Source organism: Pyrus communis, chromosome 5 (genome assembly GCF_041283825.1).
Source record: "Pyrus communis isolate YQ-2024b chromosome 5, ASM4128382v1, whole genome shotgun sequence".
NCBI lineage: Eukaryota > Viridiplantae > Streptophyta > Magnoliopsida > Rosales > Rosaceae > Pyrus > Pyrus communis.
This window is the reverse complement of record NC_142569.1, coordinates 5,088,900-5,106,872: the sequence shown is the minus strand read 5'-3', so window position 1 is coordinate 5,106,872 and position 17,973 is coordinate 5,088,900. Positions and strand designations below refer to the sequence as shown.

The window sequence follows — 17,973 nt, the reverse complement described above, 5'->3', positions numbered from 1 at the left end:
ATTAAGTAACTCAATGGTGTGATTTTTAACGGGTCTTGAGGACGTAAGGAAGTCAGGGCTGCAAACTATGTGATATGTAACACCACTATCCAAGATCCAAACATTTTTCTTGCCATGATGTATCAATGAAAAAGCTTTACCTGAAAGGTCTTCGTGATTACCAACGTGATTGACAAAGGATGATTTGTTCTTATTCAACATTTGGAGGATTTGTTTGCAATCTTCTTGAGAGAATGGAAAATTGGACATCACCTCTTTGTTGGTCACGGCAACTTGATTTCCCTTGGAAGAATGACTTGGTTCGATTTCTGCGACTACTTTTCTTTTGCGACAATACTCATATGAATGGTCTTTCCACCCGCAGAAAGTGCATTTGAGATACGCACGGCAGATCTTTGTGATGTGGTTAGTCTTGTTACACTTTCCACATTGTAGACTACCTTCTTCAGATTTCGTCTCTCGACCTGCACCCTTCACAGCAAACACAGCAGCTTCTGGTTAGGCAGTGCTCTTTCCACTTGAGACTTCAGCTTGCCTCTCATGGCGAAGAACAAGTGAATAAGCCTTGTTTACAGTGGGAAAAGGCTCAAGAAGGAGAGTATTGCTGCGAACGGTAGAGTAAGATTCGTTCAAACCCATAAGAAACTTCATCGACTTCTGGGTTTCAATGTAGGAGGTGATCTCCTTCTTCGTGTCACAGCCACAAGTCGGGATAGAACAAAGCACGTCTCATTTATCCCAAAGACTTTTCAATTTGGTGAAATACAAACTCACTGTCATATTCCCTTGTATGCAGTCGTGAATCTTGTTTTCTATGTGAAACAATTGGACAATGTTCACATGAGAAAACCTTTCTTGTAGGTCAAGCCACATCTACCGTGCATCCTTGCAGTGTATGATGCTCCTAGAGATTTCCTTTGACATGGAACCGAGCAACCACGTTTTCACCAGGTTGTTGCATCAATTCCATTGTTGTAACTCTTCAAAGTGTTCTTCACTTGGCTTCTTGATCGCTCCATCAATAAGCCCTAATTTGTTTTTTACCGTCAAGGCCATAATCATGGATTGAGCCCATGTACCGTATTTATCTTCCACGAGAGGCTGTGGCACAAGTATTGCACCAGGTTGATCCGAGTAGTGGAGGTAAGTGGGTGATTGGGATTTTCCCACTTTTGATGCGAAGTCATGCCTAAAGAGGTTGACTTGTCTGGTGTGTCGCCCATGGCTATGTTTGCTAGGGTTTGTGTTTGTTTCTTTGCTTTTTATTTTCCCAGATATCGTTCACTCTGGTACCATCATAAGAAGCATAGACTTAGGAATGAATTTCCGTGTATATTCATGAAACAAGAATTACGTCTTTATTCAAAGACTACCACGATACGATCCTATTCTATTGCCTATAAATCAATAAGGCTAATTAACAACTAAACAGGAAAGTAAATATCAATACACGATAATGACTAATTAATCTAAGATTCCTTGCTTAACATATATATGTGTGTGTGTGTGTGTGTGTGTTATATTTTATTTTTCAGTTCAGAACCATAAATACTTTGTTTGTTTCAACTTATCGTGCGGGGTTGTCTTTTGAAATTTTTGCTTTGTGCTTGTATAAAAAAGTAGTTGGTGTAACAGAAGGCCAAAATATAAATACTTCAAAAGAAGGGCCAAAGTACATGGGTGGGATGTCGCAGCGCTCCAAAAGACAAATTTGTGTTTTGGCTCACTAAAAGTGGCGTGGAGAATAAGTATTGACGCTTAAGCGAGTGAACAACCGCTTGGATGACCTAAAACAATGCCTAAAGTGTTCCGAGTGCTTAGTTTTTTATATCATTTTTGGCTTTTCATATACAGTTTTTCGTAGCGAAGTGATAAAGGGAAACTTGATATGAATCCAATTGTGTGAGTTATTTCTGAGATTATAAGGGCTTGGGTTATTCTCATATTAATTGTCAATTAGTTTTAGGATAGAGCTTCAACTTTCTTTATGGTATCAAAGCATGTATTGTCCTCGTGTTAGACTTAAATGAGGTCACACTTAAGGGAGAGTGTTGAGAGTACATAGTAGTCTCACATTGGAGTGTAAACGGACCTTGCATGAGTTACTCCATATATTGCCAATTAGTTGTAAAGTGAAGTCTCTACTTCTCATTTGCCAATTAGTTTCTGAATTTAATTCTGCAAAACATAATTAGGCCATCATGCTTCCTGGATGGTTCCTTCCCTAGTTCTAGCGAGACATTATTGAAGAGGAGGGGTTCAAAGAAGTTGTCTTTGAATGATATAAGAAGAAAAACTAATGAAATGGGCTTCAAATCTTTTCATTTTAATAAAAAAAAAATTCATCCATTAACTTTATTTAATGATAAGCGACAAAAATAAAAAATAAAAAATAAATAAAAACATAAAAAACACCACATGCGTTGGAGCGCATACACCCCACCCCACCCCCCATTTCCACTCTGTTTTCTCCCCATTGTCAGCTAAAATTAAGCCATTATTATTTTATTTTTATTTTTTTTAGCTTAGAATAAGAGAAAGACTTCAAATTGAATTACATTTTCCCAGCTTTATTTTTGTGGTGTTGTTTTCCAATAGCAGTCAAGATGACGAGAGGTTTTTCTATGTGCCCAAAACACGGAGTGATACACCACGTCTCTATACAGGTGGTGAGATTCTTGTGTTAAAAAATAAAATTTCCCACCACTTACATAATAACATGTGGTGTAGAAAGTTAAGATTGTAGGTGGAGGAGAAGAGGAAGTCGTAGATGGGCAAACAAAAGAAGAAAATTAAGTAGTAATTGGTGTAGAAAGTTAAGAAATAGAAGAAATACAGAGAAAATTTGATGAGTATCGAAGAAAATTAGAAGAAGAAAATGTGTTTGGAAGGTGAGAATGTGCCAAGAAAATTCAAGAAGAGGAGAGAGAAGAATGTAGTACCGTAAAGTTTCATAAACAGTGTAGTATCGTTAAGTTTCATAAACAGTGTAGCATTGTTAAATTTCATAAACAGTGTCGCAGTGTAGTAAATTTCATAAACAGTGTAATAAGTTTCATAAATAGTTTAGTACCGTTAAGTTTCATAAATAGTGTAAAAAGTTTCATACAGTTTGTGTGGGGACGCCTGGATCTGTGCGTCAGATTTTTTTTTGTTTTTTAATTTCTTTTTAATATTGAAATTATGTCTTTTTCATTAAAATTTAAATTCTTTTATCTTTTTTATTAAAATTTAAGGGTTTTTCATTAAAATTTAAGTCTTTTTAATTACATAAAGTTATAGCATGATTTTTATTAAAATAAACATAGCCCAATCCCTTTTTATGAAAGTTCTCAAAATACAAAGTTGAACAATCAGAACAACTTATCTTGACTTAAAAAGTTAAGAAGGTGCCTTGTATCATAATATAATTAGTTAGAGATTTTATTTTTCGAGTTTTCATCTACTCTTATTATTACACTTGGTGTACCAAGCTGTATTCCAGGCACTTTGAAAAATCTCTGACTTGAGTAGGTAGTTAAAAGAAGATTCATGAACCGTGACAACTCCTTGAGCTACAAGCTTGATGGTGACTGGTTCTTCGCCCTACATCAGGCCATGGACTCTTCCTTTACATGTTTCAGTTCAAGCCAACTTTACAGAGAAACCTAGTAACTATATCTTTATGACTTTCACACATCACCCAAACAATGTAAGGGGATTTTCAAATATGCTTCGGGTTATTTCTGCTGCTAGACGGTCTCCAATTCTTACGAGGTAGCTAGAAAATCGAATTTGGACGGAACTCAAGTGAAAAAGGTATCTAGCAATCCCCAATTTAGAATTTGTACGTTGATTTGTTGATGAACTCCCAAAACGAATACATATGTAAGTAGAAAAGGTTGCGGAGAGTAACTTTTGTAACTGGACCGACCGAAAATTTTGGCCGGAAATCTTGCAGTCACCGAGAGTGTTAGATGTGTAAATAAATTACAAAGTATGACAACGCAACCTACCACAAAAGAAACACATATGAGATGCTTCTCCATAAAATCGCTTGCGCTTAAAGCCCATCTTTGGGATGGGCTTGGTTCTGCCCCTTGCATGGACTTATCCTTGACTCGTTTCAGTTCAGTCCACAGGTTAAACGCGTTCTTGTAAAATTTGAAATCCCAAATTACAATGTGGAACCAAATTATGCAAAACTGAGATGCAGGGGAACGAAAGAAATATCTACAAAAAGGAGATCTCAAGAAAGCTTTTAAATTAGTAGCAAAACAACAATACAAATAACTTTGAGCTCTCCTTCCATACACAGAACAGGCAACAAGGTCCATGTTGCTACCAAACCGAAAATTGAGTTCACGGCGAAATTCAGGATCCCTTGGACAAACGAAGTTGTTACCCTCCAAATTCAATACCTCTGCATCCCACGGTTCTGCTGCTCTATGATCTCCAATTCAGAACATATCAGAAATCCGAATTTTAGTAAAATCATCGTACCAATCACTATCATCTGAGAAGTAACTAGCCTCATCATAGTCATAATCATCATTGAAGTCGTCCTCGTCATCAAGATAATCCCCACAGCCAAAGAGCTCAGATTCATCAAAATATCCAAAAGGGGTTCCATCTCCATAGGCTGTAGCAGAAAATTCGTAGTCCTTGGTTGAATCAAAGGGAAGCCGCACGTTTTTAACTCGCTCAGCACATCTTTTTTCCACATCTCCCTTCACATTAAGATTGAAACAATTGCGCACATCAAGTGACTCCAGATGAGGACAAGAATCAAGAATTGCCTTCAAGCCGTCACTAGTGAGTTGATTCCCGAACAGTTGGAGGTGGCGTAAACCATGCATCGTTCCTGCTATAGCAAGTGCTTCGGCATCTTTCCGGGAAGGAGCAATCGCAGAGCTACCATTCTGATCATCAATCACAGGATAGTAATAATCACCTTCATCAAAGTAATCATCATCTTCATCATTATAGTAATCAAACATATCATCCGGGAAACTGAACCATTCTCTGTTCAGTTTCAATGACTTCAAACGGGGGCATGAGCGCCCAACCGCTTCCACAGATTTAGACGACAGATTATCACACAAAGAAATCTCAAGCTCCTCTAACAGAGGAAGTTTTGAAGCCATTTCACTCAACCCCTCATCTGTTATACCGTAGCAATATGTAAATCGGAGACGTTTGATTCCACGGCACCTATGGCAATATTACAGATGAACAATTATACATTCCACAAAAACAGAATACACACAACCAAAATCAAATTAACACCTTGATTAAAGCAAATTTCCAAAATTTCCAATATACATAATACACAAACGATTCAGTAAACGTCTATTCGGGGATCTATTGATTCAATTTTAGCAAATTAATGAAATCACAGTACCAAAACATTTCAAAAACCAAAAATTTAACAAAAGCGAAAATTCAATACCGATCGGTGATAAATTTGAGGAGGCAATCTGAGCCGAAGTATTCGACGTTGAGATCGACGAGATTGCCGGCGCTACGATCCACTGCGCGGCGGCACATCAAATCCAAGTCGAACATCACATCATCCAAATCGCCGTCGTTGCGCATGTCGATGGAGCGCCACATGAGAGGGTCCTTGCAGATCTGGCGCCAAGCCATGCACACATACTGTGCGCTCCGTAGAATCCCGACGGCCCCGAGTCGGGACAGGATTGAAACGGTGACGTCTCGTGGAAGTTCTAACCAGTTTCGGGTTTCGACTGTGGCGGGTCTCGATTTGGGTACCCACTTGTAGCGAGGGGGTTGGAATCGGGGGGCTTGGACCTTCTTGTTTCTTTTCTTCCCCATGGAGGCTTTGCTTGATTGGATTCGGGGATTTTCAGGGAAAGTTTCGAAATTGGGATTTTCTCGGGAAAATGGAAGGCTAGGGTTTTCAGTTTCGGGGTTAAGGAGAGTGGGAAACGAGTGATAACTGATCAAATACGAAGAAAACTATGGGCCTGGTCGATTCTGGGCCTCCATTGGGCCGGTAGCTTTTCGGGTTTAACCGTTGACTTTTTTATTTTGATCGTGATCGTTGACTTTTCTGAACCGTCTTGTTTTGGAGGACGTTGTGTCGAATAGATCACGTCCTCACACACAATTAAGTGGACCTCTTTATAATCGGGTTGGGTTGGTGAAAGAGGTTTTTAGATTTTGATACATACGTTTGTTTGTTTGGTTGGGTTGGTGAAAGAGGTTTTTAGATTTTGATACATACGTTTGTTTGTTTGGTTGGGTTGGCGAAAGAGGGTTTTTGTGGATTTTAATACATGCGTTTGTTTGGTTGTATATGTGTGTATGTAATGTGATTTTCCGAACCAACACAAGAATTTCTCGTTAATTTAAACAATGAATGTATAAATTGTAATAGACAAAATTACCTTTGTTTTTAAGGAACCTTTATGCCAGAGACGACTAAGGGACCCCGTTGTTTTCAGGTTGGTGAAGGGGTTGTCTTGCTTGGTTGTGTATGTTTTCTTGTTGATGCGTGATCCTTTGGATGAACACAAGATTTTCTCGTTGTTTTTAAGAATTACAAATGAACATATAAACGGTAATGGACAAAAGTACCCTAATGCTTGCTAAGCTTTGTAATTTGCATTTTCTTTACATAAATTCATTATAGTTTTACAATAGCCAAACAAGAAACTTCACAAATTCTAGAAAATTAAATTTCATAATTCTGATTGTCCTTAATAACCTTAAAATTTTCCTCATCTAAACATAGAGTAAAAACCTATATCGAATACACTTGAATTTGGTCATTTGAGAGTCAAACAAAGTCCGTCAAACTTCTTGAGAACAAACCCTTGTCATCAGTAAATTGGGAATATTCTAAACTTCTTAATTTGTGCAGCACATCTTCTTCTAAAACTTGGGTCGCTACATTAATATTTGAACACCGGCGCAGTTTAAGTGACTTAAGATGAGGGCAACCATAAAGAATTTTCTGCAATCCCATAACAGAAAGTGGATTCCCAACAAGTTGGAGGTGCTGTAATCCGTGCATTGCTCCTGCTATAGCAAGTGCATCTTCGTCTGCATACTCAAAAAAGAAGCGACGAATCTCGTCAGGGGTACGAGCGGCCAACTGCTTCGCCATCCCGCATTTGTTCAACTTGAATGATTTCAAGAGAGGGCATGAGCGGCCAACTGCTTGGAAGGATTTATGCGAGATCCCTTCGCAAAAGGAAATGTCAAACTCCTCTAACAAAGGAAGTTCTGAGGCCACTCTACTCAACCCTTTATCTGATATGCTACGGCAACCCGTAAGTAGGATGCGCCTTATTTTCCTTGAACTATTAGAAGGATTACGATGAAGATGTATGTTAGCCATTACACAAAGAAATACATATCGAACAAATTCTATAAGATAACATTAAGAAAATCAGTGATCAAAACCGTTTAATTTAGTAGTATTTTTATTTGAAAATCAATTATAAAGAGAGATTAAATTTGAAGACAAAATTTTAGAAAGACATGGAAGTTGATGATTGGTTTACCTAAATGTTATAAACATGCTCATTCTTATTGGTGATGCATCGTGTAGTTTGTGAAGTTTGTCTCTGAATTTAGTTTCCCTCACATTACCCACGAAGAAATTAAAAAAAAAAAAAACAAAAAATATAATTAATTTAATGAACAAAATATATATCGAAATATGTAAAGACCTGTTAGTGATATACTCGAGGAGATCATCGTTACAGAAGTATCCGAGACTGATATTGACCAAATTACCAGAGCTACGATCCACGGCATGCCGGCACATCTTAAACATTTTGTCAAACGTAGCGGGATTGTGACCATGCATGGCGATGGTGCGCCACGCCAGAGTTTCATTGCAGATTTTATGCCACTTCATGCACACAATCTGAGCGCTCGTTAAGACGTCGATGACTGGCAGCCGTGAAATTATCACCGCCGTGATGTCGTCTGGGAGTTCCGTCCAGTTTCTCTTGGCCATATAGGCGGCTTTAGCTGCTGATTTGTGTTTGGTGATTTACACCAACGAGAAATGTGAAGTTTATGGGGCGGTGATTGATATTGAGCAGGACAGTGGATCTACAGTATTTCTAGTTGGTATCAAACAGTAAATATATAGCAAAAGAAGAAAAAACAATAGTTTTTTTTTTTTTTTTTTTTTTTGGTAGTGAGTATTCTAATTTAATTAATTTCAAAGAGTGAATTTAGATGCAGAAGGAAAATAATTTGTTAATGTAATTATGCTCATATCTACAAAATAATGTTATTTTTTAAAAGAGTAGGATATTTATTAGAATGGTAGATGAATAGGTATATAGGAGGATAGGGTTTAGGATTTATTTATTTAGATCTTGAAAAATCTTTACTAGGAATTTCAATTTAATCAAAGGAAAAAAATGTTCCACACCAAATTATGCCATACTGGTCTCCCTAGTATTTTCCGCCTTGAAGAGGTCTGTTTGGATAGGTAAATTAAGTATTTTAATTTCCTTTTCTTTCCAAATTGAAGACCACCAGAATCCAAATTTCAGCTGCTAGAAGATGTCTAATTCAAATAAAGGACATCGTAGATTTCATCTTGGAGTTCATAAGCATCATCATAATCCGGTAGTCATTTTGGCTGGCAATACGATCAGTCGGAATCATAAATGCGATATCTTCAGCTGCAGCAGCAGCAAATTCATAGTCATCAACGGAATCATTCGGAGACATATCATTCTTCATCTGTATTGTAACCAAGTAAGCCAGTTCAATCGAAAACTCAATCTATTTAGTCAACCTTTCCATGATCGAAATAGAAAACATTTCACGAAGAAGAAAAGGAAGAACCAGAGAAATAGAACACATCAGTACATTCTTACGATGTGTAAAGCATTCACTACGTAAGTTTCAGGTCTCTTTCCCACTTTCCTTGCAAAACTACCCTCCTTTCAAATTATTGTTGGGTTTATAAACTCAGCATGTTAAGAGTCACAACACAGGAGCAGCATGCAACGTAGTTTTAGGTTGATGACTTGATGACTTACCTGAAGAAGATCCTGCCATGGTAACTAGGGTTTGCAAGACAGCTGTCTTCTACACTCAAGTAGCAGTGAGTCCCTTGCTAGCAAATAGGGTTTTAGAACTGTGAGTGCAAGGGCTTCTTAATATACTGATAAGATCCCTAAAATCTGGCCTATTAACTGATTATAAGGGATTAAGCCAAGTCAACAAGATTACATCATAGTCCTAAATGGTATTGAATTCTTGTTAAACCGAAACAAGGTCTCTTGATTTTGCACAAGATAAGGCCTCCTAATCTTAACCAAAACGAGATCTCAAGATTTTCTCAATAAAATAACTCGTTGACCGAGTTAATTACTTGAATATCAAGAAACAATAAAATCACTCTCTTTGACGGGTTGTGATTCGGAGAATGATTACATTATTGGTAGAAGGGTAGAGATATGGTAATATGCTTTTGGGTGGACTCTTTTTCTTATATTTTTATTATATATATATATACTTCATATACTCCGCTTAGGTTAGAAAACAGACAAGCTATGAGTTGCATATTAGAAGAAAAGGGACTGTTCAAGCCAATTTGATTATACTTATTTTACTTCTTAATTGTGTATGATATATTATTGTTTGTTTGCCAAGAAACCCCTTACTCCCGTTTAATTGTTTTTTAATTAATACAACAATATCAAAATATTGTGGCTAAACCACAAAATTCATCAGCCATAATTTGGTAACAAACTTGTTATTCATGCGATTTAAACTTTACAAATGAAAGAAAATACCACTAAAGATCATAATGCTAGTGACATTTAATTAGTTTCTTGAGTCCAAAATCTGTGTTTTTTCCGGACAATGTTTGGGTTCTATTTCAAACCAGCAACATGTGTTATTTTCTTTCTTTCTTTCTTTTTTCATTTGTTTTTTGTTTTCTGGTTTAGGCAGGTGCAAACAATAAAAAAGGAAAACTAACTAACTTGACTGCATGGGAAGTGGGAACGACTCCACCCATTTTGTGTAATAAGTAAAAGCATCCAATAGCCAAAGAAAATGTCAAACCGTCACCAATAATTCCGCATGATTTACAACCAAGAACCAACAATTCTTTATATTTACAGATAGCTTTTGACGAACATCAAACAAACAGAAGAAGAAAGATTTTATTTCCAACAGCTAGAGAGAGGAGAGAGAGAGTGCAAAGGCAGTCTCTCTTTTTTGGATCTCTCGAAATATTTTATGTTGTTAGTAAATTATTGGAGCATAATCTTAATCAAAAGAATACTAAATTCTTCTGTTTGATCTTTAAGATATCGATCCACCATTTCCCCCTGAAGATCAAAAGATCGTTTTTGATCGGTTTTTTTTCGGGGTGAATATGAACCGGGTACGAGCATTTCCATCTCCTGCAGTACCGTTGCCAGCTTCTTCCACAACCCCTAAAGACCGCCCAGAAGATCATAGTTTTGATGGTAATCTATACATACATACGCATTACATATATATGTAGAAGATTGTTGCTGAAGAAATCTCAATTTTTCAATGCTTGTTTGTAGTCATGAATATTAAAGTCATTGCAAAATGACATGTATTGTGTGTTTTTCTAATTTCTGAATTAAGACAACAATTTTTCCGATATTATTCTTTTGTGAGAAAATCACAATTAAACTTTTGGAAAAAAGAATAAATTGCGCTGCAATATGTACTGGTTTTTGTGTAAATTTTTTGTTCTTTGTTTAGGCATTGCCACCAATGTGAAGTTATTATTAAAGCTAATCCAAGAGCATAACGAGGCCAGCACAAAAGACAATGATGACCGGAAGACGCAAAGGGTGGCGGGAATGATGACGATAATCGATGATGTTAAAACCCGGATTCAGAAATCTCAAACGGTTGGGCGGAGAGCAGAGCTCCGGCGATGCAATACAGATCTTAGGCAAAATGTTCCGAGGGACAAAAGGCCTCCGGAGCCAATAATTGATGAGAAAGAAAGGTTGAGAAGACAGCTTAGCACGAGCTTGGCAGCGAGAAAGAGCCTAGAAATAATGTGTTCAGGCTTGGGAAAGGAGAAGGAGATTATTGCATTGGAGTGTGCGAGAAAGGTTCACGAATTGAGTGGGATGGAGGAACATATCAATGATCTTCGAGCACAAAACGAGATGCTGTTGGCAAAAGTAAAAGTTTGCGCAGCAGAGCACAAGGAGAAGAGGTGTGCAGATGGGGTAGAGATTCGTGGGAATGCAGCACTCCAGGAGCGAAACAAGGAGCTTTCAGAGCAACTCCTTAAGTCCCTTGATGGTTGTAGATCCTTAAAAAGAAAGATCAAAGATGCACAAAAGGAAAACAATGGGATGCATTACGTGATGGAGGAGATGAGGGTGGAAGTTCAAGAAGGCCTAGACCGAATATATGTCCTCAAGGAAAAGATTGCCACAAAGCAAGCAGCAGATATCGAAGAGGAGATTTCAGCATTGGAACATCTTTTTGAGTGCTTCAGTATGAAGATTTCGAAGCATGAGCCGAAGAAAGGTGAAAGTGCAAAACACAACACTGAGATCGACACTACTTAATTTGCCTCGTCCTGTTGCATTAGAACAAAGGGTGACTAGAAACCAGAAAAGCCTGGTCTCTCCACTTTTGCAGTTTTGTCAGTCTATCTTTCGATTGCCAAGACATGAAAACAACTAAAATTCTTCGAGTTTATATAATAAATGAGGGAAGCAGTTGTAATTTGTCAGAAGTAGAAGAGATTTAGTGATGTTGCATATTTGTTTTGCAATGGATTAGTTCAGGTTTCTAGGTTGCACCTACAATGGCCGAAAGAGTTGTAAAATTCTGATTTTTCTTCTTGTTTTGTTGTTCATCCTGGATATCAATAGTTGATTTTTCTCACATTCTTCTGTACAGCAGAATTTCGGTAACAAATCAGCAGCTGCATCACATAATTTAACTGCTCAGCACAGATTTGATTCAAGCAATTCCCAAAACTTGGAGTTGTACATTGAAACGATTGAAAGCCATAATTGATTGGAAGCAACGAAGTATTACATAATCATTTATGTTTACAGTTTAAAAGAACCACAAAGTAACTAAATTGAAATAAGAACTGGATTCTGGAGAAGTTCTAAACATTTACAGGACTTCTGCAGTATGTATACTATTCGAAATCAGAAAGATTTTGTAACTTGCAGGCAGCAATGGAGTTCAAAACCCATGAATTGCTCACTGCCACAGCTACAGCGGAACTGGCCAAAGCCTTTGCATCGGCCTGCCTAGTGTTGAAAATCGTACTCTTCTTGCTACGATGACATTGATCGGGTAGCTCGAGGCTGTAAATTATGTAGGTTTGACATTTGGGGGAACCGGCTGACAAGGCTTTTGGGCCCTCTGGAACAGGCTTTCTTTGCAGAATCGTTCCTCCGGCAGCTATTACAAGGTCTTGTAGATACCCCTTGTATGAAGGCTTAAAGTCTCCCATGAAGTAAAACTTGAATCCATCAAAAAGCTTTGGTTGCTGCATATAAAACAGTTCGTTAAAAAAAGCTTGTAACCTGTTTATGTACCCAACAAGGTCAAATGCATATGGTGAATTCATGAAAATCTAATCTTTTCATTATGATAGTTGAACTCGAGGAAAAGCTAACCTTGTTCTGCAGCCTTAGTCTACCAAGTCGAGGACCATCCCTGATTCCATAAATGTCGACGTTGATTTCATAAGGCTCCTCATCAACTAGTTTCATGGCCTCTGTGCAAGCATTAATCCCTGCACAAACAGACAGACAAATACGCACATATATCAGATATAAATAGCTCATTTCAGGCTTCTATACTCCTTACAATTGTATAGTCCAAGTGCTTGAGGGAGAACATTTCAAACAGGAACAGTAATACTCACACTCCACATTCAGGATCCACTTCCCCTCCAAGATACCCATCAAAACTTTGAGGGTCCTTCTGCATGCTCCATTTTCATCTGTCGACGCAATAACATGTGTAACATTAGAATCCCAATTCTTCAAAACCGTAAGTCCAGATAATCTTTCAAATCCAGAGACAAACTCCTGCAGTTCAAACCAGCAAGGATTAGTGAAACTATTTAGAACATTTCAATTTCCAAAGGATGAGGAAAAAAAATGAACAAAAAACAAAAAAAAAAAAAACGCTCTAAGAAGTTCTTTTACCCTCTCTGCATTTGTGAGGGATGAACAACAAAGAACCAATTTCTTGGACGGTCCACAAAACTTCTGATCTGGAGGGGTATTGCTGTGTTGTTTAGCAGCAACTTTAGGACATTCAACATTAGGTTGTCTATAATAGAGAAAGAAAAATGCATAAATGAGAATCTTAAAAAATCTGAGTTTGTATGTGCTAAGCTTTAGATATTCGAGGAAAAGTACATACTTTTTAGGATTGCTTTTCTTCCTCGTTGCTTGAGATTCAGGACTTTCATTTGGCAACTTCGAGGAGGCATGAAGAGGGCATAACATAACAAAATTGTCCTGATTCAACACACTTGGAATTAGAATACAGCATGGAAAATGAAAACAGTGAATGAAAATAGCACTTCTTTTGTTATACATACAGTATCCCATAGACATTGAGGCATCAACTTTGCACAGGTGACATGAAAGCTCCTACGACAACTCTTCTCATAGCACCCAAGAGCTGCTCCTTTAATTGCGCAGCAAGAACATTTAATTTTTCGACTCCTAGTTAATTCAGCTTCAAGATTAATAGCAATATCTTCTTCAAAGTAGACATTGGGAGCCCTGCACATATTTTTGAGCATTTATAAGTTGTGAGTATCCAAAGAAATGCTTGTATAAATAAATTAATTTCAGTCTTGTTAAACAGAAATCTACTCATAAACATAACCACGTCTTGGCTAGAATATGTTTGTGAGTGTGTGTATTTGTACCATTCAGCGCAGATCCTGTGTGCATGTATAACCTTGAGTCCTCCATTGTGATCCGCAGCAACAGGCTTGCCATTATAGTAGTGACCTATCTCTCCAGTAGCCTGCAATTAAGGTTTTGACGGTAATGATTGTCAGCCTTGAATTGTATAGTTAAACTTTATATGCATATAAAGGGAAGGAAGTGAGAAATACCTCTGATTCTTCTGATGAAAGACAGAAAGCACATTGGATTTTACTAGGAATAGCTTCACATCTCTTCAAGACCACATTCTTTGTCAATGAAGGAAGCTTCTGCACTGGTGATTGATTAGTTGTAACATTACAATTTCCCTTGCTCTTCTCAGCAGGTTGATTTCCATTTTCATTAACATGCCCATGACCTTCTCCAATCCCAAAAGAAGTATCGTCCTTTGAGTTGTCATCAGAAGAAACTTTCACCTTTTTGTTCCTTTTCAGTTCTTGATCACCCAACTTGGCTGTTCTAGCAAATTTTCTGGAATTATTCCAGGATTCAGAGGCTTTCTGGTTATCATCTGTAGGAAGATTGATAAGAGACAACTCAGTAGGAGTATCCTTATTTGCTTGCTTCTGTATTTCTGATGCCTCAAGCATTGTCTTTTGCATGGAGACCATCTTTTGTTTTTTTGACCTCACTGGGCGGTCAATCTTGTTCTTGTCATTGACCTCCCTACACATTTTTCCAGCTTTCTTACTGGATGGTTCATCACCGCCTGCATTCTTTCCCAATGAAGTAGGTGATGCAGTTATCCCATTTTCTTCACCATTAATTCGACTATCAGCTCTGGTAGAGAGGACATGAACATTTTCAGATGTGGGCTTGGTTACAACAACAGATGAATGTTCCTTCTTACTTCTTTTGCGAGTCTTGGCCAAAGAACTACCGTAATTCTCACATGCTTGTCCTTCATAAAATACCTCAGATCCCTTCAAAGTGACATTAATATCTGTTCCTGGATCTGTATGACTTGTAGCACACTTTCTTTTGGTGAGATTCTTTGCCTTCCTACCTCGCTTGTCAGATTCATTAGTAACAGCTTTAGTTCCAGCAGCTGGAAGATCTGGCAGAAAATCCATATTTCCAGTACTTTTTTTGTTTCTTTTAGACCTTGCACTTTTAGCAGAAAGCTCAACTGATTTCTTGTTTTGTGAAACTTCTTTTAGTTCCTTCAATTGAACTCTATCGTTGTCATCCTCTCCAACCTGCATTTCAGTTCCTTTAGTGAAAGCTGTGATTTTTGGTGCAATATTGGAGGACTAAACAATATTAGAATTTGTAGAAGGGAGAATTACATATGAGGTGAAAATGAGCTGATACCTGCATCTTAGGAGGACTTGGGAAGAGTTCAGGAGAGCAAGGTATTTGTGTCCATTCAAAAATCTCACTATCAAATAAATCTGCAGCATGAGAAGATGTACCGTGCACTTCCCCCTACGTGAGATTATCATGAAAACTTTATGGCATCATCTAAATAAATAATGCACTTTTTAAATTGCTCTGATGAGTGAAATTATATAAACTTGCCAGCTTAGTAAAGAACTCTAGCACATGTCTAAAATGAAAAACAAAAATAAACCAGCCCAATGATTTGGCATAACTGCCATATCAATTAAGCAATATTACAAATCATTTCAAAGGTATAAAACAGGTTATACACTCACCGGTTGGGTCAATCTAACAGAGTTTTCATCATCTGAGTCTTTGATATCACTGAATGCAGGAACATTTGGAGATGGAAGATCGGTAAGTTGATCACCGACAGAAAACTGACTCAAACTTTCTACATCTTTGTCATTCAACCAAAAGAAAGGTGACAGCACCGGTTCTCCCTTTTCATTTAGAACAGGCTTCTCCTTTAGTGTTTTTGAACTCTGCTTAGCTCGATCAGCCATTAAATCACCTTCTAACTTTTGATGGCGAGTTGGGGTTTCTGAAATAGGACACTGTGGAACCTGAACCCTTTTCTTGTTTGGAAATGAAGGTTTGATTGAAATAGAACCAGAACTTTTCAGGTTGGCCTTAGCATTCCTGGATCCTTTTCCTCTTATGGTTTTCTGTTTCTGAGCTCTATCCTGAAACTCGGGAAGATCATGCTCGCCATGGCTAAAATCATCTTCAGCTTGCTGTTTTCCGTCTGTAATAAAGCAATCCAAATGAAAACAAAAAAGTGCATTAGTCAAACTATAGGACATGTAAAACCAAAATGTAAAACACCTAGAAGTGTATCTTAACATGATAGGATATAATCAAGTGTTGCAAGTGTTGTCAATATCTTGTACTCTACTGACAACGTAAATAATTCCGGACTGATATATCAAAAGTGCATGTCGACATACAATTCAACAGTACTGTTGTGCTGCATCGTATCTCCTCTGTCGTTTACAAAAATAAAAGTTAGAACAACATTTGAACACATTTTATGAACTAACAATTGCACTATGAACAGATGGAACAAAACTGAAATCCCAGTAAATAAAATGATGGTATTGATTCTTTGATTACACTAAACGTGTATGCAAATTGCAAATGAAACTATTGCATACGCGTTTACATAAATGATACCTGATGATTTAGTTGAGGGTGCATTCTGAGTGACAAATATATTAATTCCCGAAGCATCTTCCATGCTCTTGTAAATACTAACCAAATTATCCATGTGAGGAGCCGGGCGAACCTCTAAAACAAAAATTATTGATAAGAATGATGGATTGCACATAAAACAATCGTACCCTCTTAACAGTTCAGCATAATAATAAAAACATCATGATTCATGATTCATACCCCTACGCCGATATGGAATTTTACAAACAGGACAATTGGAACCCGATTTCATCGACTTCACAATGCAAGCGCTGTAAAGAATGAGCAAACACTCTCAATAAGTTTAGGCATATTCCAAGTATTATACAGCCAAATAAAACCTAACATCCATATGCGAATAGCAATGAAGGAGGAGATTACTTGCAGAAGAGATGATTGCAATTGAGTGAAACCGCAGAACTCAGTAGACTCAAACTGCAAAACAGATGGGAAAATCGAACCCATTAGCGGAGTGAAGAGAAATTTCAAATCTTTAAACGAATTCTAGACAAAATCATGTAAAGGGTCTGTTTGGCTGCCGAGAAAATTAGTATGCATTTAAATATAATTACATTTCAATACAAAAATTTAGCTTTATTCAAATGGGTTCTTTAAATTTCTCGTAAAACACAAATAAACAGAAATCAAAGTGCACAAACTGGGTATCATTTATTTGGGTTTTTCCCCATAATTTTCCTACGACTTTCCCATCAAAACAAACAAATCTTAATACAAATAATCGAAGTGTTTGGATATATAGAGAGAGAGAGAGAGGATACCAGATGGGGCACTTGAGTTCTCTGCCCATTTTCTCGAGGTGGGGCGGAGGAGTCTCCATTTTCCTTTGCTATTTGTTTTGATCAGAGAGATTGATTGAACGCAGCGGGAGATCTAACCTTCTTTTTATATGTTGAGGAAGATGAAGCTTCGTTTCGAAGCTTTGCGTTTTGAATTTTAAGCCGCCAAAATATCCCAAGCTAATGCCCTTTGGCGGGTTTTCAAAATTTTCAACGTTAGGGCTCGTTTGGCTTCACGGATTTATATGCCATGTTTTTATTTTTACTTCTTTCAGCGCCAGGAGAAATTTTTTATTATGACGGAATATAGATGGTAATCATGTGATTTTATGTAAGTGGTGAGAAATTTTATTTTTTAAATTATTAACTTTTTAACATACATATCTCACCATTTATATAATGATATGTGGTGTATCATCTCATGTACCGGTCACATTGAAAAATCTCTCCAATGCTAGACAAAAAAAAAAAAATTATGTAAATATTTGCAACATTATTTAGTAAACTTTTTTCTTTAGCCAAAAGAAATTTAAAGGGCGTATCAAACAAAAGATTTAGCACAAACTTTGTACTAATTTGATCAGTGTACTTGAAACGCAAGCTATACACCATTTGTCCTAATATTAATAGATGTAGTGGCAGTTGCATGTTGGGACTTAGGTGGTCTT

The 17,973-nt window shown here is 37.3% G+C and overlaps 4 protein-coding genes across 5 annotated transcripts; 1 reads left to right on the top strand and 3 right to left on the bottom strand.

Annotated features, from left to right (window-relative positions):
* Nucleotides 1-4,226: 4,226 nt before the first annotated feature.
* On the bottom strand, nt 4,227-5,936 carry LOC137726163 (F-box protein SKIP19). Its single transcript, XM_068465044.2, has 2 exons — nt 5,432-5,936; nt 4,227-5,193 (listed from the first exon to the last, which is right to left on the bottom strand). The coding sequence occupies exons 1-2, from the start codon at nt 5,815-5,817 to the stop codon at nt 4,440-4,442; spliced, it is 1,140 nt and encodes a 379-aa protein (XP_068321145.2). The 5' UTR covers nt 5,818-5,936; the 3' UTR covers nt 4,227-4,439.
* Nucleotides 5,937-6,784: 848 nt separating this feature from the next.
* Nucleotides 6,785-7,975, bottom strand: LOC137724601 (putative F-box/LRR-repeat protein 9). The gene is made up of 2 exons (XM_068463361.2): nt 7,683-7,975; nt 6,785-7,310 (listed from the first exon to the last, which is right to left on the bottom strand). Exons 1-2 carry the CDS (start codon nt 7,973-7,975, stop codon nt 6,785-6,787), a joined length of 819 nt encoding a protein of 272 aa, XP_068319462.2.
* Nucleotides 7,976-10,131: 2,156 nt separating this feature from the next.
* On the top strand, nt 10,132-11,883 carry LOC137722109 (uncharacterized). Its single transcript, XM_068461092.2, has 2 exons — nt 10,132-10,463; nt 10,732-11,883. The coding sequence occupies exons 1-2, from the start codon at nt 10,370-10,372 to the stop codon at nt 11,559-11,561; spliced, it is 924 nt and encodes a 307-aa protein (XP_068317193.2). The 5' UTR covers nt 10,132-10,369; the 3' UTR covers nt 11,562-11,883.
* Nucleotides 11,884-11,992: 109 nt separating this feature from the next.
* LOC137726971 (protein BREAST CANCER SUSCEPTIBILITY 1 homolog) lies at nt 11,993-17,603 on the bottom strand. 2 transcript variants are annotated; one of them, XM_088693896.1, is made up of 15 exons: nt 17,288-17,520; nt 16,890-16,943; nt 16,710-16,780; nt 16,491-16,604; nt 16,265-16,300; nt 15,590-16,062; nt 15,246-15,359; nt 14,102-15,130; nt 13,910-14,010; nt 13,574-13,760; nt 13,393-13,490; nt 13,173-13,299; nt 12,887-13,052; nt 12,636-12,754; nt 11,993-12,505 (listed from the first exon to the last, which is right to left on the bottom strand). In XM_088693896.1, exons 1-15 carry the CDS (start codon nt 17,344-17,346, stop codon nt 12,149-12,151), a joined length of 3,105 nt encoding a protein of 1,034 aa, XP_088550022.1. In that variant the 5' UTR covers nt 17,347-17,520; the 3' UTR covers nt 11,993-12,148. The 2 variants fall into 2 exon arrangements, with proteins under 2 accessions (XP_088550022.1, XP_088550023.1); XM_088693897.1 differs by lacking the exon at nt 16,265-16,300 and having other exon boundaries at nt 17,288-17,603.
* Nucleotides 17,604-17,973: the final 370 nt, after the last annotated feature.

Excerpts from the sequence above, each read along its gene's own strand:
- LOC137726971 (XM_088693896.1), bottom strand. The coding sequence starts at position 17,346 with ATGGAGACTCCTCCGCCCCACCTCGAGAAAATGGGCAGAGAACTCAAG. Across the intron at positions 13,491-13,573 it reads CTCAATGTCTATGGGATACT|GACAATTTTGTTATGTTATG; the intron begins GTATGTATAACA and ends GTGTTGAATCAG. Across the intron at positions 12,506-12,635 it reads GACTAAGGCTGCAGAACAAG|CAACCAAAGCTTTTTGATGG; the intron begins GTTAGCTTTTCC and ends TTTTATATGCAG.
- LOC137724601 (XM_068463361.2), bottom strand. The coding sequence starts at position 7,975 with ATGGCCAAGAGAAACTGGACGGAACTCCCAGACGACATCACGGCGGTG. Across the intron at positions 7,311-7,682 it reads CTCGAGTATATCACTAACAG|TTCAAGGAAAATAAGGCGCA; the intron begins GTCTTTACATAT and ends TCCTTCTAATAG.
- LOC137726163 (XM_068465044.2), bottom strand. The coding sequence starts at position 5,817 with ATGGGGAAGAAAAGAAACAAGAAGGTCCAAGCCCCCCGATTCCAACCC. Across the intron at positions 5,194-5,431 it reads CTCAAATTTATCACCGATCG|GTGCCGTGGAATCAAACGTC; the intron begins GTATTGAATTTT and ends ATATTGCCATAG.
- LOC137722109 (XM_068461092.2), top strand. The coding sequence starts at position 10,370 with ATGAACCGGGTACGAGCATTTCCATCTCCTGCAGTACCGTTGCCAGCT. Across the intron at positions 10,464-10,731 it reads AGAAGATCATAGTTTTGATG|GCATTGCCACCAATGTGAAG; the intron begins GTAATCTATACA and ends TTCTTTGTTTAG.